A 24,751-nucleotide genomic window follows, 5' to 3' on the forward strand; every position below is an offset into this window, starting at 1 on the left:
GGAAAGCTGGCCCTCTCCTGGGCGGTTGAGAAAACTACATTACCCAGAAAGCAATGCGCTTACGAAGAGCATTTGGAGCCAGTGCATCCGGTTAGGGCGGGACTTCCGGAATCCTCTTTGTGGCGGACATTTTGACTTCCACGAGCTGTTCACCGGCTCCCGAGCTTCAGCGGGCCGATCGCCAGAAGGAGGAGCCGTGGGAGGCCGCGTCCCGCCGGGCAGGGCTGTCAGAGGCGGGTTGACCCCCAACGGGCGGGACTGGGGTCCCCGTGCCCCCCGCCTCCTCTCCGCGGACAGAGCTCCCTCAGCGTCACCCCATCGGCCCTCCCGCCTCGGGGCCGGCGCCGCTCAGCCCCGCAGCCCAGGCCGCAGCGCCCAGAGCAGTGAGTGCCCGTGGGGGGCGCAGGGGGAGGGGAGGGCGACGGGCTGCGGTGCCGCCGGGGAGGCCGTGGGGGCTGAGCCGGGAGGGGGAGAGCCAGGCCTGTGTGTGTCTAAAGGCGACAGAGAGGAGGAGCGGCGGCTTCCGGGAGGAGGGTCCCTTCCTCCTCAGGGGACGGGCTGGGGGCTGTGAACACAGAGGGACGCGGCCTGAGATGCGGCTCTAACGTCCCCACAACTGCCCAGAGGAGGAGCCGACCACAGGGGAGAGGACAGCAGGGAGGGGGGAGGGACCCTGAGACCACAGCCACCCAGCAGGAGTGCGCCCTGAGGACCGCCCTGAGGGGTGATGGCCTCTCCTGGTCACGTGACCTCGGGCCTGCGCCCCTGGGTCTGGGCGGTGGGGCTGATGTCACGGCCTGAAACTGTCGTGGCCTCTGAGATAGTGGGGTCCTGGGACTGTCTAGCCCCTCTTCTCAGGGACCTTAGACCTGGGGATCTTGAAGAGACACCAAGACCAGAATGCTAAGTCCAGGTCAAGGGTCATATGAGTGGCACCTGATTTTGGCATCCAGTGGAATTGTGAGTGATAGGTCTTTCCATGCTTGGGCTCCAGAATGGTCAAAGGCTTGAAGTGAAGACTAAGCTGATTGAAGGACAATCAGGTGCCCTTTTTTTTTTTTTTTTTAATATATAAATTTTATTGTTTTTTTACAGAGAGGAAGGGAGAGGGTCAGAGAGTTAGAAACATTGATGAGAGAGAAACATCGATTAGCTGCCTCCTGAACAGCCCCCACTGGGGATGTGCCCGCAACCAAGGTACATGCCCTTGACTGAAATTGAACCTGGGACCTTTCAGTCCGAAGGCCAAAACTCTATCCACTGAGCAACACTGGTTTCGGCAGGTGTCCATTTTTTTAAAAAATAGGACCTGGAAACAGTGGGACAGGAGTCAAGTCCAGAGGAGCTTTGTGACAACTCGGGTTTCTGTTCTGCTGGTGGAGGGGTCATTGGGGTAATTGGAGCAGTAGAGCAGGTGATGTGTCCCAGGTCTCATTAGACTCCTGTGACTGCAGCATGATGCACAGTATGGGTGTGAGGACGGGGGTAGGAAGACTACAATGGAAGCTGCTGTGATGGCCTTAGTAAGTGTGATGGTAACGGGAGCACAGTGGTGGTTGTGGATGTGGAAGAAGCAGTTGCATTAGGGATCAGTGATTTAGGTGTGGCCACCTGGGTTTTCTAATTTTGAGACTTGGAGAGATGATGTAAAAGTTTGGATTTAGCACCTGAAAGTATGAAAGCATCATCAACTGACATGGAGAAATTCATAGTGGGAAAAGTAATGTCCATGAGGAATATAAAATCTTTTATTCTTTCCTACTAGGCTATGAGATACTTGAGAGACCAGTTCATGACCATCTTGAACTCTGTGGAGTAGGTAAAGATGAAGACTACTTAAGAAAATAGTAAAGACTATGGACCAGGGAGGAGTTGTAGATCACCTTTTTTTATTAATTGGAGATAGAAAAGTAATTCAAAAATGGTGAGACTGTAGCTGGTCTGTATTTGCTTCTTAAACACTCACCAGGATTTATTGTGACCGTTTGTGTGGCCTGGTGTGTTGCATCCAGTTTGGTTAATTTGCTTATGGGCCTGAGTGGGCATCTGGGAGACTCACTGGGCATGGGGGAGAGGGCCGTAAGCAGTGGGACTTGAGTAATGAGGGCTGTGAGTGGAGAAGGGACATCATGTGCAGCAGCAGGAGAGGTGGGCTCTGGGTAACTGAGCTGATGTGGTTCTCAATGGGCGAGTTTGAAGGAAAAAAAAAACAATTTGGGAGGGAGGCCTTCATAGCAGAACTGAAGGCTCTGTGTTGGGTGTGGGCAATCATGGTCAGGTTAGTATGTGATACTGTTTGAACTTGCCATGCATTCTCTGGAACACACATGCTGAGTAATGACTAAGACCAAGGAGATGTCCATGGGAGCTGGGGCTGCGGGAGTGCAGGTGTGAGGGAGGTGTGGGAGAAGGAGTGATGTGCTCTTGGAGAGGGAGTGTGAATTCATGGCCACAGATTTCTGATGTTGACATAGAGGAATGAAGGTTGAGTCCATTTCTGGTGATAACTGGATGATACAACATGGGGAATTTTAGGGTAATTCCTGAAAAGATGGGTGTTGTGGCGCTACATGCCGGGTCCAGAATTTAGGTGTCAGATAGGTGCACACCTGCCTGTTGTTGTTGGGCTAATGCAGTGATCAATAGGAATGGGATAGCATACATCAGTGTCAGCTGGGCATGAAAATCTGTACTGGCTTGTGGAGGGGAGAAGGGTAAGAGAGAAATACATTACAGAGGAGGTGAGTTAGAATGTTGAAAAGGAGATTAGAATACAACCCCTCCTCTTCATGGCATATATGTGTTGTCTTTGAGTTGTGACTCTGGGAATGAAGCTGTCTGAGAGAAGTGAGATGCAAAGAATCTTGTGGAACAGGAAAGGGACACGTTGGCCTCAGCACCCTAGGATTGGAATGAAAAGTGTGACGAGAGATGCTTGTTTTTGGGTCTTGGAAGGAGATTCTGTTGGAAAACAAGGATTTCACCCCACATGACCAGTGTCAAATCACTCACATCTCTCTTTATGGTCAACATTAATCTGTACCCTATGTTGGTGACACCCATTGAGTTGACCCTGAATGTGAGGCCCTACTGTATAATCAATCTGAGCATCTGCTCTATTGCTGTGGTAAGACACAGTATCGGTAGGAACATAAGCAGAGAGTGACTGTTGGATGCAAGGTCTGCTATTTTCTGTGATGTGGGGAGTGGAGAGAGCAGTTGGTTATGGACAGTGGGAAGTATGACAAAAGTAAAGCCTAGGAGAGAAGCTGATCATGGACTGAACTGTCCCCATTACAACAGGATATGAACTTTGAGGACGTGGCCATCGCCTTCTCTCAGGAGGAGTGGGGGCTCCTCGATGAGGCTCAGAGACTTCTGTACTGCGATGTGATGCTGGAAGTGTTTGCACTTGTCTCATCTGTAGGTAAGAGCTTCACATTGTCCCAGTGTCCTGAGGTGATGCCCTTTCTTCCTTAATTCTCAAAACAGCTTTTTCTCTCCCACAGCCAGACCATGGGGTCCTCTATTTTATCCCATTATCCTGTGAAATGTGCTGTGCCTGAGAGTGCTGAGTGTGTGGGGAGCCCAGAGCAAAGGACTGCATGAATATCCCTCACACCCATTGCCTCAGATAGGGCAGCAAGTGTCTGGGAGTCAGGATTCTTAAAAACCAACTCAAAAAAAAAACCCAACTCAATGGGCCCAGCTTGTACTTTCTCTCCCTGTGAGGATATCTATTTCCATATCCATGGCTTCCACTTCTGCACCATTCCTCCAGCTACAGGCTCTTTGTGACTGCCTGTGCCAGGTGATGGTCTTTACTTGCACGAACCATGGGCGGTTCTTGAAAGACCTCCTTCCATTGTTTGTAATATTCTATTCCCTGAATACTACTGCATGCTGTCTTCCTCTGAGCCAGTGTTGGCAACTCATCTCTGTTGTCCTTCACTAATATTCAGAATATTTGTGTACTATGTGCTTGTACAGTAGAAGGTGCAAGAAGAACCCTGTTTTTTCACAGGGTGAACATGCAAGATGATCTAAAGTGTTGACTGGCCCTCCTGAGTTGCAACTGGGGGGAGGTATGACATAAGGTTGGTGTTTAGATCATACCAGGAACCTGCTCATGTCCAACAGAGTTTAGGTTGAGATGCCACTGGCAACACCTGATTTCTACCATTTCATTCACATTCTTGACACTTCCCTGGCTTATCTTTTAGTCTGTGACTTCCTGGTTCCTGGCTACCTTCACATTTTTGTCCTTTCTCCATCACCTGTTCCTCTGAACTGCTCTATATGCAGTATTCTCAAATATTGACGTGCATATGTGTTTTGAGGTGCACAGACATGCTTCCCTAGACCTCGATACAAGCTTCTCATTACTTGAATTTTATGTGGATTAAGATGTAAGCAACATTCTGCTGAAACCGGTTTGGCTCGGTGGATAGAGCATCAGCCTGCGGACTGGAAGGTCCCGGGTTCGATTCCGGTCAAGGGCATGTACCTTGGTTGCGGGCACATCCCCAGTAGTGGCTGTGCAAGAGGCAGCTAATCAATGTTTCTCTCTCATCGATGTTTCTAACTCTCCCTTCCTCTCTGTAAAAAAAATCAATAAAATATATTTTAAATAAAAAAGATGTAAGCAACATTCTGTATACATTTCCATGTCACCAGCGGACAAGCCCTGTTGAACACTGTTAGCAGGAGAATGAGCAGATGATCCAGCTTCTGTTCCATGTGGTGCTTGCCATGATTGTTTCATATTTTGTTTGAGGTCTTCCTGGTATGGTGATCTTCAGTGTCCCAGATCTTCACAGCAGCATCTTTTCAATATTTCCTTCAGATATTTTACTGTCAGACAATATCATGGAACCAACATGTTATGTGGGACACACTTTTGTAATGAGACTTCTCCCTGTCACCACAGCCTACATTCATTTCATCAACATTTTTCTGTTCTCAGGTTGTTGGCATAAAATGGATGATGTGGAGGCCTGTTCTGAGCAGAGTGTATCTGTACAAGTGGAATCACAGCTTAGTGCCTCTAACAAAGCTCCAGCAACTCAGAGGACCCATCTATGCGGGAGGTGTTTCTCTGTGTTCAAAGGTATTCTGCACCTGACTGAGTCACAGGCAGCAGACTTTGAGCAGAATGCCTTCTTCAGTGACGCATGTGTGAGAGACTTCGGTTTCAGTGCAAACCCTCCTCATCAACAGAGGGAAGCCAGTGGAGAGAAGCCCTGGAAAGAAGCTGTGGACAGGGCCTCATTTGTGACCAGGTTCAGCTTCTCCTTATCAGGGCTGCCTTCAACCAGTAGGGAGGTTGGGGGAGACTTCCCAGCCATGTCAGAGCTTCTCCAGCACCAGGCCCCTCTCACCACTGAGGAGCTACACAGTGGCAGTGAGATTTCAGAGGAATTTCTCAATAGAAAAAGTGATCACCAATGGGAGGATTGTGAAAAAGCTGCCAGCCATAACCAGAACTTTGTTCAACATCAGGGTGTCTGCTCTGGAGAAGGGAAATATGAGTGTAATATATGTGGGAAAGTTTTTACATGTAACTTTAACCTCAATAGACATAGGACAGTTCACACTGGAGAAAAGTCCTATAAGTGTACTGATTGTGGGAAGCTGTTCAAACACAGGTCTTCCCTCACAAAACACTACAGAATTCACACTGGAATAAAATCGTATGAGTGTAGTGAATGTGGGAGGGCATTCAATCAAAAATGTCACCTCACTAAACACCACAGAATTCACACTGGAGAGAAACCTTACAAATGTAGTGAATGTGGAAAATCATTTTCGTGTAGTTATGAGCTCTTTATCCACAAGAGAGTTCACACTGGAGAAAAGCCTTACAAATGCAGTGAATGTGGAAAATCATTTAGCCGCAGTTCTGTCCTCTTTAACCACCAGAGAGTTCACACCGGAGAAAAGCCTTACAAATGCAGTGATTGTGGGCTGTCCTTCAGGCAGTACGCTAACCTCAGTAGACACCGCAAAATTCACACTGGAGAAAAACCTTATCAGTGCAGTGAATGTGGGAAGTCCTTCCATCGTAGGTCTTACCTCACTAAACACATTAAAGTTCACACACGACAAAAACCATATAAGTGTAGTGAATGTGGTAAATCTTTTAAGGAAAGTAGTCACCTCGTGATCCACAAGAGAGTGCACACCGGAGAAAAGCCACATCAATGTAGTGATTGTGGGAAGTGCTTCCGTCAAAGCTCTAACCTCATTCAACACCTCAGAGTACACTGCAGGAAAACCTTATGAGTGTACTGAATGTGGGAAATCTTTTCGGCACAACAGTTGCCCACTTACCCACAAGAGAGTTCACACTGAACAAAAGCCATATCAATGTAGTGATTGTGGGAAGTGCTTCAATCAAAAGGCTAACCTCGTTTGACACCACTGAGTTCACACTGGAAAAGGTCCTCATGAGTGTAGTGAATGTGGAAAATCTTTTCACCAGAAATCTGTCCTCATTCAACACTTGAGAGAACACACTGGAAAAAAGCTTTAATTGTGCAGAGAATGTTTTACTTTCGCACTCAGAAGAACAACACCAAAGGAGAATCTTTTTCCCCCATTTACCTGAATGCAAACCCCTTTATCAGAACATACACTCTGCTAGATGCCTCCTAAATTTCAGGTATAAGTGACATTTTCAAAAACTGGATACCACTTGCTAATCTACTCAATTCTACAACCGGATTTATGTCACTGGAAGAATTTGTTTGGAAGCTCTTTCATCCCCACCACCTGGCTCACTTGAAGAGTGTGCATTCGTCACAACCCTTGCATGTTCTGGGGTTGTGCATGAGAAGATTATGAATATTCTGAGCTCCTGGGTGAATCTTTATCCTTTATTTCTGACCAGAGATTGACCTGGCCCAGGTTTTGTCCAGAGCCCACTTCCTCCACCAAGAAGTGCTACCTCTCTCAGGGACATTGTGCGTGTCACATTATTCTGTGATGAAGTATTTCAGGTTCCAATTCATCAACCTGCAAACCTCTTGCTGTCCTTTGCTTGAGTTTATGATCTTTATGTAAAGGTATTTTTTCTTTTGTACTTTAATTTTGTTGGTTCTATTCTCTCCCTGGGATGATTGAAAGGAAAGTTGTGATGTATCAACATGGACAGGTGAACAGATATGGTGGGGTCCCAAACTTTCTGTGCTTTGGACGGCACAACTTGATGGAAATTATTCTTTGTTCAATATTGGCTGATTTTGTATTGCCGACCAAGGCTTTGAGGGAAAGTGTGCATGACTTTGTGGTTCTAATTTTCTGTCTGGTGCCTCTTTTATTGTATAGGTCAATGGTTGCCCTGAACAGACAGTGTTTATTGTGCTCCTGTGAACAATATGAATGATATTCCCCGTCATAATATGTATTACATATGTGTCAGCAATGTTTAGGGGAACTACTCTCCACACTCTCTAAAGAGGCCATGTGTCACAATGTATGAAGTTTCATAGGCTGGTGTCATTTGTTGTAAGACTCTGAGGTGGAATTAGTATTGAGACAGAAACACTGTTTTCATAGTCATAGCAGACACTGCAATTAAACTAGATGAAAAGTGCCTCTTCTGGACATAAGTCCAAATTATTCCAGGGCCTGTGGCTTGTATGATCTTTGAGACCGTTCTGAGGACCTCCATCACTATTTCCTATAACGAGTCACTGGCAGACAAAATAATCAAACCAGATGGAGGTGAGGGGAAGAGACAGACAAACATAGATCTGCAGCCTCCTACATGCCCCCTACTGGGAATGCATTTGGGATGTGCACTGACCTGAATCAAACCAGAAACTGTTCAGTGCATGGGATTACACCCAAGCAGCTGAGGGCACTGGCCATGGCAGAATTTATTCTTATATTATTATTTTCTCTTTTAAATTTTTTATTATTTTTTAATTTTTTAAATAAATCTTTATTGTTCAGATTATTACAGTTGCACCTCTTTTTTTACCCCCATAGCTCCACTCCACACAGTTCCAACCCCACCCTCTGCCCCTACCCCCGCCACTGTCCTCGTCCATAGGTGTACAGTTTTTGTCCAGTCTCTTCCCACACCCTGTACACCCCATTCCCCTCAAGAATTGTCAGTCCACTCCCTTTCTATGCCCCTGATTCTATTATATTCATCTGTTCTGTTCAGATTTTTTATTCACTTGATTTTTAGATTCACTTGTTGATAGATATCTTTCCCTTTTTCTACTCCTTCCTCTTCTTAAAGAATACCTTTCTGCATTTCATATAATACTGGTTTGACGGTGATGAACTCCTTTAGCTTTTTCTTATCTGTGAAGCTCTTTATTTGACCTTCAATTCTAAATGAAAGCTTTGCTGGGTAAAATAATCTTGGTTGTAGGTTCTTGCTTTTCTTTTTTATTTATTTTATTTTATTTTTTTTGTATTTTGAGAGGATTTTGTTTATTTTTTAATTTCTTTTTTTTAAAATTTTTTTATTGATTAAGGTGTCACATATTTGTCCTCATCCCTCCATTCCCATCCCACACCCCTCCCCACAGATACCCCAACCTCCTGTTGAACTTAACCATTGGTTAGGCTCATATGCATGCACACAAGTCCTTTGGTTGATCTCTCCCCTATATCCCCACCCTCCCCTATCCTCCCTCTGAGGCCCGATAGTCCGATCGATGCTTCCTTGTTTCTGGTTCTGTTCTTGTTCATCAGTCTATGTTGTTCATCATTTCCCCTAGATGAGCGAGATCATGTGTCACTAGAGATATACTTATAAGAACTGAATGTGAGACGAGCAATAATAGTTATGCTGACAGGCAAATGAATCAGTCTGTAGTGACTTTCTTTCTGTACCAACAGTTCTTTAGAGACCCAATTTCAATGTCCAGCAGTTCCTTATGTGTACATGTTGGCACTGACCCCTCAGCTCTGGATGGTGGACAAATGGTGGTAACGGAGATCCGACTCCCTCTGGTTTGGTCTCGGCCGGACCCAGGGGCACGGCTTCACCCGGACTCAGGGGCACGTGGCCTCACCCAGACGCAGGGGCGCATGGCATCTCCCAGACCCAGGGGCGCGAGACCTCACCCAGACCTAGGTGCGCGAGACCTAACCCGGATCCAGGGACACATGGCCTCACCCGGACCTGGGGGCACGTGGCCTCTCCCAGACCCAGGGGCGCGTGGCCTCACCAGGACCTAGGTGCGCGAGGCCTCACCCGGATCCAGGGACACATGGCCTCACCCGGACCCAGGGGCGCGTGGCCTCTCCCAGACCCAGGGGCGCGTGGCCTCACCCGGACCCGGGACCCAGCCTCACCTGGATCCAGGGACACATGGCCTCACCTGGACCCGGGGGCGCGTGGCCTCTCCCAGACCCAGGAGCGCGTGGCCTCACCCGGACCTACGTGCGCAAGGCCTCACCCGGAGCCAGGTTTTTAATTTCTTTATTGATTAAAGTGTCACATATTTGTCCTCATCCCCCCATTCCCATCTCCCACCCCTCCCCACAGATGCCCCCACCCCCCTGTTGTCCTTAACCATTGCTTAGGCTTGTATGCATGCACACAAGTCCTTTGGTTGATCTCTCCCCCCATCCCCACCCTCCCCTACCCTCCCTCTGAGGCCCGACAGTCCGATCGATGCTTCCTTGTTTCTGGGTCTGTTCTTGTTCATCAGTCTATGTTGTTCATCATTTCCCCTAGATGAGTGAGATCATATGTTACTAGAAATATACTTATAAGAACCGAATGTGAGACGAGCAATAATAGTTATGTTGACAGGCAAATGAATCAGTCTGTAGTAAGTTTCTTTCTGGACCAACAGTTCTTAAGAGACCCAATTTCAATGTCCACCAGTTCCTTATGTGTACATGTCGGCACTGACTTTTCAGCTCTGTATGGTGAATAAATGGTGGTAATGCAGGTCCGACTCCCTCTGGTTTGGTCTCGCCCGGGCGCGGCTTCATCTGGACTCAGGGGCGCGCGGTCTCACCCGGACCTGGGACCCAGCATCTCCCAGGCCCCGGGGCGCGTGGCCTCACCCGGACCCAGGTGTGCGTGGCCTCACCCGGTCACGGGATCCAGCCTCACCCAGACCCAGGGGCACGTGGCCTCCCCCGGACCCAGGGCGCGTGGCCTCTCCCGGACCCGGGACCCAGCCTCACCCAGATCCAGGGGCGCATGGCCTCACCCAGACCTGGGATCCAGCTACACCTGCACCCAGGGGCGTGTTGCCTCACCCGGACCCAGGGGCGGGTGGCCTCTCCCAGACCCAGGGACGCGGCCTCACCCAGACCCTGGACCCAGCCTCACCCGGATCCAGGGGCGCACGGCCTCATCCGGTCCCGGGATCCAGCTTCACCCGGACCCAGGGGGGTTCTTGCTTTTCATCACTTTGAGTATTTCTTGCCACTCCCGTCTGGCCTGCATAGTTTCTGTTGAGAAATCACCTGACAATCGTATGGGTGCTCCCTTGTAGGTAATTGTTTTTCTCTTGCTGCTTTTAAGATTCTCTCTTTGTCTTTTGCTCTTGGTATTTTAATTATGATGTCTGTTGGTGTGATCCTCTTTGGATTCCTTTTGTTTGGGGTTCTCTGTGCTTCCTGGACTTGTGAGGCTATTTCTTTCAACAGGTAGGGGAAGTTTTTTGTCATTATTTCTTCAAGTAGGTTTTCAGTATCTTGCTTTCTCTCTCCTTCTGGCACCCCCATAATTCGGATGTTGGTACACATAAAATTATCCCAGAGTCTCCTTACACTATCTTCATATTTTTTGGATGCTTTTTGCTTTTCCAGTTGGGTGTTTCTTGCTTCTTTGTATTTCAAATCTTTGACTAGATTCTTGCGATCCTATAGTCTGCTGTTGGATCTCTGTATATAATTTTTTATTTCAGTCAGTGTATGCTTAATTTCTAGTTGGTCCTTTTTAATATCCTTGAGGTTGGGCCGTTTCTAGAAAATTCTTGAAAAACTTTATAACCGTGGTTTTGAACTCTTTATCCAGTAGTTTGCTTTCCTCCATTTCTGTCATTTGTGACCTGTTTCTTTGTTTCGCCACAGCAATCCTGAGAAAGAAGAACAAAGTAATGCAGATTTCAAGCTGTATTACAAAGCCATTGTTCTCAAAACAGCCTGGTACTGGCACAAGAACAGACATAAAGATCAATGGAACAGAATAGAGAATCCAGATATCGACCCAAACCACTATGCTCAATTAATATTTGACAAAGGAGGCATGAACATACAATGGAGTCAAGACAGTCTCTTCAATAAATGGTGTTGGGAAAATTGGACACACACATGCAAAAAAATGAAACTAGATCACCAACTTACACCATACACAAAAATAAACTCAAAATGGATACAGGACTTGCCGAAACCGGTTTGGCTCAGTGGATAGAGCGTCGGCCTGCGGACTCAAGGGTCCCAGGTTCGATTCCGGTCAAGGGCATGTACCTTGGTTGCGGGCATATCCCCTGTAGGGGGTGTGCAAGAGGCAGCTGATCGATGCTTCTCTCTCATCGATGTTTCTAGCTCTCTATCCCTCTCTCTTCCTCTCTGTAAAAAATCAATAAAATATATTTTAAAAAAAAAAATGGATACAGGACTTAAACATAAGACGGGAAACTATAAAAATACTAGAGGAATCCACAGGCAACAAAATCTCAGACATATGCCAAAAGAACTTCTTCACTGACACTGCCCCTAGGGCAATGGAAGCTAAAGAGAGAATTAACAAATGGGACTACATCAAAATAAAAAGCTTTTTTACAGCAAAAGAAACCATCAACAAAAAAACAAGAAAGCCCACTGCATGGGAGAACATATTTGCAAATGCTATCACTGATAAAGGTTTAATCTCCAACATCTACAGGCAGCTTATGCAACTTAATAAAAGGAAGATAAATGATCCAATAAAAAATGGACAACGGAGGCCACGTGCCCCGGGGTCTGGGAAAGGCCACGCGCCCCCGGGTCAGGGTGAGGCCATGTGTCCCTGGATCCGGGTGAGGCCTCGCGCACCTAGGCCCGGGTGAGGCCACAGGCCCCTGGGTCTGGGAGAGGCCATGCACCCCTGGGTCCGGGTGAGGCCATGTGTCCCTGGATCCGGGTGAGGCCTCGCGCATCTACGTCCAAGTGAGGTCACGTGCCCCTGGGTCTGGGAGAGGCCACACGCCCCTGGGTCCGGGTGAGGCCATGTGTTCCTGGATCCAGGTTAGGCTGGGTCCCGGGTCCGGGTGGGGCCTGGCGCACCCAGGTCCGGGTGAGGCCACGCGCCCCTAGGTCTGGGAGAGGCCACGTGCCCCTGGGTCCGGGTGAGGCCATGTGTCCCTGGATCCAGGTGAGGCCTTGCACACCTAGGTCTGGGTGATTCCTTGCGCCCCTGGGTCTGGGAGAGGCCACGCGCCCCGGGTCCGGGTGAGGCCATGTGTCCCTGGATCCGTGTGAGGCTGGGTCCCAGGTCCGGGTGAAGCCACGTGCCCCTGGGTCTGGGAGAGGCCACGCGCCCCTGGGTCTGGGTGAGGCCATGTGTCCCTGGATCCGGGTGAGGCCTCGCGCACCTAGGTCCTGGTGAGGCCACGCGCCCCTGGGTCTGGGAGAGGCCACGCGCCCCTCAGTCCGGGTGAGACTACGCACCACTGGACCCGGATGAAGCTGGGTCCCTGGGCCCGGGTGAGGCCATGTGCCCCTGGGTCCGGGTGAGGCCTTGCGCCCCTGGGTATGGGTGAAGCCGGATCCTGGGTCCAGGTGAGGCCGTGTGCCCCTGGATCCATCCGAGTGAGGCTGGGTCCCGGTCCCGGGTGAGGCCACGCGCCCCTTGGTTCTGGGTGAGGCCACGTTCCCCTTAGTCCGGGTGAAGCCGTGCCCCTGGGTTCGGCCAAGACCAAACCAGAGGGAGTCGGACCTCCGTTACCACCATTTGTCCACCATCCAGAGCTGAGGGGTCAGTGCCAACATGTACACATAAGGAACTGCTGGACATTGAAATTGGGTCTCAAAAGAACTGTTGGTCCAGAAAGAAACTCACTACAGACTGATTCATTTGCCTGTCAGCATAACTATTATTGCTCGTCTCACATTCAGTTCTTATAAGTATATATCTAGTGACATATGATCTCACTCATCTAGGGGAAATGATGAACAACATAGACTGAGGAACAAGAACAGAACCAGAAACAAGGAAGCATCGATCGGACTATGGGCCTCAGAGGGAGGATAGGAGAGGTTGGGAGGAGGGGGGAGAGATCAACCAAAGGACTTGTGTGCATGCATATGAGCCTATCCAATGGTTAAGTTCAACAGGGGGTGGGGGCATCCGTGGGGAGGGGTGTGGGATGGGAATGGGGGGATGAGGACAAATATGTGACACCTTAATCAATAAAGAAATTTTAAAAAAACAAAAAACGCTTTCCTTAGGATGAATCCAACAGAGTAACATCATTTGAGCACCTGAATTCAACCATGTCTGAATTGTGTGCATCAATAAATTTTACCTTTTTTTTTAAGTTAAAAAAAAAAATAGACAACGGACCTAAACAGAATATTTTCAAAAGAAGACAGAAGGAAGGCCAAGAGACACATGAAAACATGCTCAAAGTCACTTATTATCCGAGAGATGCAAATCAAAACAACAATGAGGTACCATCTCACACCTGTCAGAATGGCTATCATCAACAAATCAACAAACAACAAGTGTTGGCGAGGATGCGGAGAAAAAGGAACCCTCGTGCACTGCTGGTGGGAATGCAGACTGGTGCAGCCACTGTGGAGAACAGTATGGAGTTTCCTCAAAAAACTGAAAATGGAACTCCCATTTGACCCAGTAATCCCAATCCTGGGAATATATCCGAAGAAACTAGAAACACCAGTCAGAAAGGATATATGCACCCCTATGTTCATAGGAGCACAATTTACAATAGTTAAGATTTGGAAACAGCCTAGGTGCCCGTCAGCAGATGACTGGATCAGAAAACTGTGGTACATCTACACAATGGAATACTATGCTGCCATAAAAAAGAAGGAATTCTTATCATTTGCAGCAACCTGGATGGAATTGGAGAACATTATGCTAAGTGAAATAAGCCAGTCAATGAAAGAAAAACACCACATGATCTCACTCATAATCAATCAGCCACTTCCTGCACACCCCCCACTGGGGATGTGCCCACAACCAAGTCACATGCCCTTGACTGGAATAGAACCTGGCACCCTCCAGTCCGCAGGCCGACGCTCTATCCACTGAGCCAAATCGGTTGGGCTGTATATACTTTTTAAAAATATTTTTAAATTTATTTCAGAGAGTAAGGGAGAGGGAGAGCGATAGAAACATCAATAATTGAGAGAGAATCACTGATTGGCTGCCTCCTGCATGCCTCGTACTGGAGGTCAAGCCTGCAACATAGGCATGTGCCATCAACCAGGATCAAACCCAGGACCCTTCAGTCTGCAGGTCGATGCTCTATCCACTGAGCCAAACCAGGCAGAACTTATAAGTATTATATGTATATACATATATATATATATATATATATATATATATATATATATATGTATATGTATATATGTATATGTATGTATGTGTGTGTGTATATGTGTGTGTATATATATACATATATATGTATATATATGTGTGTATGTGTGTGTGTGTGTGTGTGTGTGTGTGTGTGTGTGTATGTATATATACATACATACACACACACACACACATATATTAGAGGCCCGGTGCAGCATTAATTCGTGCACTAGTGTTCCCTTGGCCTGGCTGGCAATCAGGGCAGATCAGGGCCATCTCACCCAGTCCAGGCAGAAGGACCATGAGAGGTTGGATGTGGGAGCATCCTGATCACCAAGGGGAGCTCCTACATTTAGCATCTGACCCCTGGTCGTTAGTGTGCATCATAGCGATTGGTCTACCAGTCATTTGGTCAACAGGTTATAACTGTTGCTTAGGCTTTTAGATGGATATAGATAGATGAGATAGATGATAGATAGATAGATAGATAGATAGATAGATAGATAGATAGATAGATGATAGATAGATAGATAGATAGATGATAGACACTGAGTGGCCAGATTATGATGATCTCTGAATACATAATAATCTGGGCACTCAGTATATATCCTATATAATAAAAGGCTAATATGCAAATTGTTCCCTCCACCAGGAGTTCAACCAGCAGGCAGGACGGCCAACTGCCCATGTCCCCTCCCCCTAGCCAGGCTGACTGGACCCCCACCTATGCACAAATTGATGCACCGGGCCGTGTGTGTGTGTGTGTGTGTGTGTGTGTGTGTGTGTGTGTACTAGAGACCTGGTGCACAAAATTTGTGCACAGGGTGGTGGTGGTTGTCCTTCAGCCCAGCCTGCACCCTCTCCAATCTGGGATCCCTCTCACAATCCAGGACTTCTGGTTCCCAACTGCTCACCTGCCTGCTGCCTGATTGCCCCTAACCGCTTCTGCCTGCCAGCCTGATCACCCCCTAACTACTCCCTTGCCAGACTGATCAATGCCTAACTACTCCCCTGCCAGCCCTATTTCCCCTAACTGCCCTCACCTGCTGGCCTGGTAACCCCTAACTGTCCTCCCCTGCAGGCCTGAATGCCCCCAACTGCCCTTCCCTGCTGTCCCAATTCCTCCTAACTGCCCTCCCCTGCCAGCCTGGTCTACCCCAACTGCCCTCCCTTGCCAGCCTGGTTGTTCTTAACTGCCCTCCCCTGCCGGCCTCATCGCCCCCAACTGCCCTAACCTTGAAGGCCTGGTCCCTCCCAACTGCCCTCCCTTGCAGGCCTGGTCACCCCTAACTGCCCTCCCTTGTCAGCCTGGTTGCCCTTAACTGCCCTCCCCTGCCAGCCTGGTCATCACCAACTGTCCTCCCTGCAGGCCTGGTCCCCCACAACTGCCCTCCCCTGCAGGCCTGATTCCCCCCAAACTTCTCTCCCCTGCAGACGTGGTTGCCCCCAACTGCCCTTCCATGCAGGCCTTGTCACTCCCAACTGCCCTCCACTGCAGGCCTGGTCACTAACTGCCCTCCCCTGCTGGCCTGGGTCCCCCCAACTGCCCTCCCCTGAAGGTCTGGTCACCCCTAACTGCCATCCTCTGCTGACATGGTCACCCATAACTGCCCTCCCCTGCAGGCCTGGTCGCCCCCAACTGCCCTCCCCTACCAGCCTGGTCCCTCCCAACTGCCCTCCCTTGCAGTCCTGATCTCCCCTCTCCCCCTCAACTGCCTCCCCTGCAAGCCTGGTCCCCTCCAACTTCTCTCCCCTGCAGGCCTGGTCGCCCCCAACTGCCCTTCCTTGCAGCCCTGGTCACCCCCAACTGCACTCCCCTGCCAGCCTCATCACCCCTAACTGTCCTCCCCTGCAGGCCTGGACGCCATCAACTGCCCTCCCCTTCTGGCCCAATTGCCCCTAACTGCCCTCCTCTGCTGACCTGGTTGCCCCCAACTGCCCTCCCTTGCCAGCCTGGTTGCCCTTAACTGCCCTCCCCAGGTGGCCTAGTTGTCACCAACTGCCATCCTCTGCAGGCCTGGCCCGCCCTAACTGTCCTCTCCTGCAGGCCTGGTTGCCCCTCCAACTATCTCCCCTGCAGGCCTGGTTGCCTCTAACTGCCCTCCCTTGCAGGCCTGGTCCCTCTCAACTGCCCTCCCCTGCAGGCCTGGTCCCCCGCCACTACCCTCCCCTGTAGGTCTGGTCCCCCCAACTGCCCTTCTCTGCTGGCCTGTTCACCCCTAACTGCCCAGCCCTGCTGACCTGATCGCCCACAACTGCCTTCCCCTGCTGGCCACCTTCTGGCAGCCATCTTTGACCACATGGGGAAGGCCATCTTCTGTGTTGGAGTGATGGTAAATTTGCATATTACTCTTTATTATATAGAATATATATATATTGATCTTAGAGGAATGGAGAAAGAGAAACATCAATAATGAGAGAGAATCACTGATTAGCTGCCTCCTGAAAGTCCCCACCCATTCTGGGGATTGAACCTGCAACCCACATATGTACCCCGACCAGGCATACAACCGTGACCTCCTGGATCATAGGTTGATGTTCAACCACTCAGCCACACCAATTGGGCTATCTTCTTTTGAAATACTTTTAAATATGTATTTTTAAATTTTTATTATTTTTTAAAATTTCTTTATTGATTAAGCTATTTCATATGTGTCCTTATCTCCCCATTGCTGCCCCACCCCTCATATGTATTTTTTAAAATTTCTTTATTGATTAAGGTATCACATATTTGTCCTCATCCCCCCATTCGCACCCACATCCCTCCCCACACATGCCCCAACCCGCCTGTTGTCCTTAACCACTGGTTAGGCTCATATGCTTGCACACAACTCATGTATTTTTTATTGTTGATAATATTACAGATGTCTCCCATTTCCCCGTATATATGTTTTTTGGGTTCTCTTCCAGTCCTCCCGCCCCCCCTCCCCCGGGAGGTCTGTCCGTCTGTCCCAGGGAACCAGGCCCCTGGGCCCATCCCCTCCTTCCCCAGCGCCACTGGCAGCTACACCACCTTGTTCCTCAAGTTCCTGGGCTGGAAAGCTGGCCCTCTCCTGGGCGGTAGAGAAAACTACATTACCCAGGAGGCAATGCGGCTACGCAAGTGGCAATAAAGCCTCCGCATCTGGTTAGGGCGGGACTTCCGGAGTCTTCTTCCTGGCGGACATTTTGACTTCCTCAAGCTGTTCACCGGCTCCCGGGCTTCAGCGGGCCGATCGCCAGAAGGAGGAGCCGTGGGAGGCCGCGTCCCGCTGGGCGGGGGTGACTGAGGCCGGCTGAGCCGCAACTTTCGATATTGGGGCGTCCGAGCCTCCTCTCCGCGGACAGAGCTCCCTCAGCGTCACCCCATCGGCCCTCCCGCCGCGGGGCCGGCGCCGCTCAGCCCCGCAGCCCAGGCCGCAGCGCCCAGAGCAGTGAGTGCCCGTGGGGGGCGCAGGGGGAGGGGGGGCGACGGGCTGCGGTGCCGCCGGGGAGGCCGTGGGGGCTGCGCCGGGAGGGGAGAGCCAGGCCTGTGTGTGTCTAAAGGCGACAGAGAGGAGGAGCGGCGGCTTCCGGGAGGAGGGTCCCTTCCTCCTCAGGGGACGGGCTGGGGGCTGTGAACACAGAGGGACGCGGCCTGAGATGCGGCTCTAACGTCCCCACAGCTGCCCAGAGGAGGAGCCGACCACAGGGGAGAGGACAGCAGGGAGGGGGGAGGACCCTGTGACCACAGCCACCCAGCAGGAGTGCGCCCTGAGGACCCCCTGAGGGGTGCAGGCCTCTCCTGGTCACGTGACCTCGGGCCTGACCCCTGGGTCCTGGCGGTGGGTGCCGGGCCCTCCACAGACCTTCAGCTCCACAGGTTCCTGCAGGTGCAGAGCCGCTCAGGGGGCTGGTCTGTGGGGCTGATGTCAGGGCCTCACACTATGGTGGCCTCTGAGGTAGGGGGGTCCTGGGACTGTCCAGCCCCTCCTCCTGCCCGGGACCTGCAGACACTCAGCCCAGAGTCCTGAGGCCACGACTAGGGCTTTAGGAAGTGGACCCTGGTTTTGGGAATGAGTGGAGTGAGATGTGGGGGGTCCTCCCAGGAGAAGGGACCGGGATGTGCAAAGGCTGGGAGTGAAGACTGAGCTGGTTCAGGAACCATCAGGTGTGTGTGTGTGTGTGTGTGTGTGTGTGTGTGTGTGTGTGTGTGTTTCACTTTAAATATAGAAAGGAAGGGGGAGGGAGAGAGACAAACAGTGATGAGCAAGAAACCAGGGTCTGTTGCTGCCTGCACAAGCCATTCTATGGATCCAGCCCACAACCCAGGGCATGTGCCCTGACCAGGACTGGAACCTGCCACCTCTCTGCGCCTGGGTGGGTGCTCAACCAACTCAGCCACATGAGCCAGGGCTGGTTATCACTCTAATACAGGGAATCATGGTCAGGACGGTAATGGTCTTAGTAGCTCACAGGGACAGTTTGACCCCGAGGACTGGCTTTCCTGCTGGGGCCCCTGTTGTGGGAGGTGGGTGTCACAACACAGCAAAGGGACAGAGTGGTCGTGTACAGTGTTGGGGGGATAATGGTTCCCCAGCAGCCAAGGCTTTAAAAGATGAGTGGACATGAGATGAATGGGAGGCTGAAGAGTAGATCCAACAAGAGGAGACTAGGGCTGGTACATATTCTCTAAACACTCACCAGGGTTTTGCTGTGACCCTGGGTGTGGCCTGGGGTTGCAGTCAGTCTTGTGGGTGAGCTAGAGGCTTGAGTGGTCACCTGTGAGACTCACTGGGCTTGGTGCTCAGGGCCACCGGGGCTGGGACTTGAGTGACGGGTAAGTGGAGAGATGTTGGCTGTGACTGCTGAGGGGACATCAAGTGCAGCACCAGGGCAGGTGGGCTCTGTGTATCTGAGATCTGATTGTGGTTGTCAATAGGTGAGGTTGAGGGGAAAACCAGTCATAGAAGCCTTCATAGAAGGTCTCAAAGCTGCCTCTGTGAGTGTGGACTCAGAGTCTGGCAGTACTTGATCCCGTTTGAAGTTGGCAGGCATTCTCCTGACCACACCTGCTGAGTAATGAGGAAGAGGCCAAGGAGATGCCTGTGGGGGCTGGGCTGTGGGAGTGCAGGAGTGAGGGCGGTGTGGGAGAGAGTGATGTGCACGTGGAGAGGGAGTGAGAATTCAGGCCAGAGGGCCCTGACATTGACATAAGAGGGAGTGAAGGGTGAGTCCATTTCGGGTGGGATCTGGACCGTACAATAAGGGGAATTTTAGGCTCATTTCCTGAAAAGAGGGGTGTGTGGTGCTGCGTGCCAGTTCCAGAGCTTAGATGTCATGCCTGTTGCTGTGAGGGATGATACAGGAATGAGACAGCATACAACAGTGTAACCAGGGCTTGAATATCTCTACTGGCATGGGGAAAGGAGAAGATGAGAGAGAAATACATTACAGAGGTGATGAGTTAAAGTTTTGGAAAAGATGATGATTAGGAAATAAAACCATCCCTGTCACCCCATCTGGGTGTTATATTTGAAATTTTGCCTCAGGGAATGAAGCTGTGTAGGACACGTGTGGTTTAAATAATTATGTGCAGCAGGTAGTGCAAAGTGATGGCCTCGGCAAACTGGAATTCGGGTTGAAAGGCTGATGTGTGATGCCATGATTTTGCTGTCTTTGAGCTACAATCTGGGGGACTACAAGGGTATTGCCTGACAAGGCCATTGTCAAATCACTCACACTCTCTTTATGGCCAACATCCCTCCCTACCCTGTGTTGGTGACATCACTGTTATTGACAAGGGCCAGTGTGGCCTACATGGGAGTTCCAGAGCACAGGTGTCATCTCTATGCCCATCTGCCCTTATTGAGGGGGGAAGACACAGTGTCAGTAGGAATAAAAGGAGAGAGTGACTGATGGGACCAAGGCCTGGTATCTTCTCTGATGTGGGGAGTAGAGGGAGCAGATGGATGTGGTGGGTGGGAGTATGAAAAACATGGAATCTTAGAAGAGAAGCTGATCATGGACTGAACTCTCTCCATTGTGACAGGATATGGACTTTGAGGACGTGGCCATTGCCTTCTCCCAGGAGGAGTGGGGGCTCCTGGAAGAGCCCCAAAGACTTCTGTACTGCGAGGTGATGCTGGAAGTGTTCGCACTTGTGTCATCTGTAGGTAAGAGCTTCACATTGTCCCAGTGTCCTGAGTAGATGCCCACTTTTCTCTTTATTCTGCAGATGTAGCTTTCTCTCTCCCACAGTCAGACCAAAGCGGGGGCTCTGCTAATTCCCCCTCATTCTTGTTAAATGTGTGGTGGCTGCCAGTGGTGAGCTGTGTGGAGCGTCCGTCCAATGGACCCCACGAACATCCATAACACAAGTTGCCTCAAAAAGTGCAGGAAGTGCCTGGGAGTCAGGAGTCTTGCAGACAGCGTAATGGGTGCCACCTTGCACTACCTCTTCACGGTACAGTGATTGTGTCCACCCAGTGGCTTCCACCTCTGCCCCCTTCCTCTAGCTAAGAGCTCTTTGTGACTGCCTGTGCCAGGTTATGGTCTTTACTTGCATGAACCATGGGCTATTCTTGTAAGTCCCTCCCTCAATTGTTTGTAATATTCTGTTCTTTGAATACTATTGCAAGCTGTGTTGCTCAGGGCCAGTGCTGGCTGCTCACCTCTGTTGTCCGTCTCTAATACTCAGAGTATTTAGGTTTTGTGTACTTGTACAGTAGAAGGCGCAGGGAGAACCCTGTTTTGTTCACAGGGTGCACATGCAAGATGATCTCAGAGGAGGCCTGGCCTTGCTTAGTGGTACCTGGGGGAAGGTATGCCACATGGGCTGTGTTCAGATTATACCAGAAATACCCTGATGTCCAGTGTTTAGATGCAAGTGCCACCGGCCACATCTCATTTCTTCCTTTTCTTTCCCTTACTTGACACTTTGCTGACTTGTCATTGAATCTGTGACTTCCTGGCATTTGGCTAGTGCCACCGGCCACATCTCATTTCTTCCTTTTCTTTCCCTTACTTGACACTTTGCTGACTTGTCATTGAATCTGTGACTTCCTGGCATTTGGCTGCCTTCACCATTTGGGCTTTTTGTATCACCTGTTCCTCTGCACTGCTGCCTCTGCATGACTGGTATTCTGTAACAATGACCAACACATGTGTTATGAGGTGCACATTCATGCTTAGGTAGTCTTCGACACCAGGTATTGGTTTATTGAATTTTACTTGGAAGACGACATTGCCAACCTCAGGCCCAGCTTGCCCCTTTCACCAGCAGACAAGCCCTGCTGAGTGCTGTTAGCAGGAGGTCGGGCTTCTCTTCCACGTGGTCCTTGCCATCTTTGTGTCATATTTCTGGTGAGGTCTTTCCTGTATTGTAATCTTCAAAGGCCCAGACCTTCACAGCAGCCTCTTATTAACCCTTCCCGCACATCTCTTATTTTCAGACAATTGCATGGAACCCACGTATTATGTGCAAAACACTTTAGCAATGGGACTTCCCCTGTCACCACAGTCAACATCCAGTTCCTGCTCATTTCTCTCATTTCAGGTTGTTGGCATAAAACGGATGAGGAGGAGGTCCGTCCTGAGCACAGCATATCTATACAAGGGGAGTCACAGGTCAGGGCAACCCGGAGGACCCATCTATGCGGGAGGTGTTTCTCTGTGTTAAAAGATACTCTGCACCTGACTGAGTCACCAGCAGCAGACTTTGAGCCGAAACGCTTCTTTGGTGACGCATGTGTGAGAGTCTTCTGTTTCAATGCAAACCCTCATCAGGAGCAGAGGGAAGCCAGTGGAGAGAAGCCCTGGAAAGGAGCTGTGGACAGGGCCTCGTTTGTGACCAGGTGCAGCTTCTACTTATCAGAGTGGCCCTCAACCAGTTGGGATCTTGGGGAAGACTTCCCAGCCATCTCAGAGCTTCTCCAGCACCAGGCCTCTCTCAACACTGAGGAGCCACACAGTGGCAGTGAGATTTCGCTGGAATTTCTCAGTGGAGAAAGTTATCAGTATTGGGGTGAAGATGAAAAAGCTGCCAGCCACAACCAGAACCTTGTTCAACATCAGGCTGACTTTTCAGAAGAAAAAATTTATGAGTGTAACAAACGTGGGAAAGTTTTTAGCCGTATCTTGAACCTCAAGCAACATAGAAGCATTTACGCTGAAGAAAGTCCCTATGAGGATAGTGATTATGAGAAGGACTTCAGTCAAAGCTCTAACCGCCGTCAACGCAAGAGGATTTACACTGGTGAGAAACCTTTTGTATGTAGTGACTGTGGGAAGGCCTTCAGTCAAAAGTGTGCCCTCATTCAACACCACAGAATTCACACTGGTGAGAAACCTTTTGCATGTAGTGAATGTGGGATGGCCTTCAGACAAAAGTTTACCCTCATTCAGCACTACAGAATTCACACTGGAGAGAAGCCGTATAAGTGTACTGTTTGTGGAAAGTCCTTCAGTCAAAGCTCTTACCTCAGTCTACACAAGAGAACACACACTGGTGAGAAACCTTTTGTATGTAGTGGCTGTGGGAAGTCCTTTAGTCAAAAGTGTACCCTCATTCAACACTACAGAATTCACACTGGTGAGAAACCTTACGAGTGTCATGAATGTGGAAAATCTTTTAGGAGTAATAGTCACCTCTATTACCACAAGAGAGTTCACACAGGAGAAAAGCCATATGAGTGCAGTGAATGTGGGAAGTCCTTCATGCTAATCTCCACGCTGACAGAGCATCAGAGAATTCACTCTGGAGAAAAGCCATATCAGTGTGGTAATTGTAGGAAATCCTTCAGCCGAAGATCTAAGCTCATGGGCCACCTCAGAATTCACACCGGAGAAAAGCCTTATGAGTGCAGTGAATGTGGGGAATGTTTTAGATGGAAACCTAGCCTTGTTAGACATCTGAGAGTCCACACTGGAGAAAAGCCTTAACTGTGCAGGGGATGTTTTATCTTTCTCACACTACAACACTGACGGAGACTCAGACCCATTTACCTGAGTATAAACTCCTTTTATTGGGACATACACTCTTCTCAATGCCTCACAAATCTGAGGTACAAGGGAGGCTTGAAGGAGCTGCATTGCACTTGCTGATGTGCCGAGATCTCCTACCTGACTGGTGTCACTGCGAGTCTGTGTGGTTGAAGTGACCTCGACCACCTGACTCACCTGAACAGTGTGCATCAGTCACCACCCCTGGTGTTCAGGGAAAGGAATTCTGTGTTGTCACTTGTGCTTAAGTGAATTACGAAGACTCGGAGCTCATGGCAGGATCTTCATTCCTTTCTCTCTGACTAGGGAATGGACCCAACCCAGGGTTCATCCGGAGCCCCATCCTCAGCTAAGAAGAGCTGCCTCTCTCAGGGACGTTGTGGGTCTCACATTTTGTTGTCACCAATTGTTTCAGCTTCTTATTCACCAGCCTGCAAACTGCTTGCTGTGCACTGCTCTGGTTTACGATGTTTTTGTAACGGCGTTTTTGCTTTTGCACCTTTAGTTCTGGTGGTCCTAGTCGCCGCCTGGGATGATTTGCAAGCACAGGTGTGATCTGGCATGTGGAGTCACCAGATACTGTGGGGATCCCAAACTCTGTGCTTCAGAAGTATCAACAGAATGGCAGAAAACCACTCTTTGCCCAATATCGACTTCGTTTGCATTACTGCCCCAGGCCTGGAATAAAGACCGTGTGACTTTGTGGTTCTGTTTTGCAGGTTTGATCCTTGGCTCCCAGTTAAGGCTAGTTTAGGAGACAGACATCTAGTCATTGTGTCTGTCTGTCTGTCTGTCTCTCTCTCTCTCTCTCTCTCCCCCCCTCCCACCACCCCCTTACACTCTCTCTGAAAAATTAAAAGAGCTCTGGCTGGTTTGGCTCAGTGGATAGAGCCTGTGGACTGAAGGTTTCGATTCCGGTCAAGGGCACATGCTCAGGCTGTGGGCTCAGTCCCCAGTGGGGCAAGTGCAGAAGGCAGCTTGGACAGGGCTGGTGAGGGTGTTTCCTGTCAGCACATGAGTGGGAGGGCTGAGGGGAGGCTCTAGTGATGAGAACCTGAATCAGGCTGGATGGAGGGGCAGCAGCCACGGGCGGCACAGCTGAGACCTGTAAAGACCGAGGGTGTGGACGCTTGGGCTGGACTGTTCCAGACTCTGGAGGTACCGAGTTTCCTGCCTGTGGGAACTGGCGTTCTGGTGGAGGGCAGCCCCCAAAGACTGGGCCAGGGTAGCGAGGGCAGGTGACGGGGGCTCGGGGAAGGAGAAGCCTGGGGTGGT

At 50.0% G+C, this 24,751-nt stretch overlaps 2 protein-coding genes across 5 annotated transcripts; both read left to right on the plus strand.

The window, feature by feature from the left end:
- The first annotated feature begins 123 nt into the window (after positions 1-123).
- Positions 124-24,447, plus strand: LOC103304557 (zinc finger protein OZF-like). 4 transcript variants are annotated; one of them, XM_054710246.1, is made up of 4 exons: positions 124-383; positions 3,304-3,427; positions 20,526-20,649; positions 22,032-24,447. In XM_054710246.1, the coding sequence occupies exons 3-4, from the start codon at positions 20,529-20,531 to the stop codon at positions 23,414-23,416; spliced, it is 1,506 nt and encodes a 501-aa protein (XP_054566221.1). In that variant the 5' UTR covers positions 124-383; positions 3,304-3,427; positions 20,526-20,528; the 3' UTR covers positions 23,417-24,447. The 4 variants fall into 4 exon arrangements, with proteins under 4 accessions (XP_054566221.1, XP_054566222.1, XP_054566223.1 ...); XM_054710247.1 differs by lacking the exons at positions 124-383; positions 3,304-3,427 and adding an exon at positions 17,665-17,928 and having other exon boundaries at positions 22,032-22,982; positions 23,982-24,447; XM_054710248.1 differs by lacking the exons at positions 124-383; positions 3,304-3,427 and adding an exon at positions 17,665-17,928 and having other exon boundaries at positions 22,032-22,730; positions 23,982-24,447.
- LOC129147598 (zinc finger protein 239-like) lies at positions 5,217-7,963 on the plus strand. Its single transcript, XM_054710277.1, has one exon. The coding sequence runs from the start codon at positions 5,347-5,349 to the stop codon at positions 6,283-6,285; it is 939 nt and encodes a 312-aa protein (XP_054566252.1). The 5' UTR covers positions 5,217-5,346; the 3' UTR covers positions 6,286-7,963.
- Positions 24,448-24,751: the final 304 nt, after the last annotated feature.

This window comes from Eptesicus fuscus, chromosome 21, assembly GCF_027574615.1.
Source record: "Eptesicus fuscus isolate TK198812 chromosome 21, DD_ASM_mEF_20220401, whole genome shotgun sequence".
Lineage (NCBI taxonomy): Eukaryota > Metazoa > Chordata > Mammalia > Chiroptera > Vespertilionidae > Eptesicus > Eptesicus fuscus.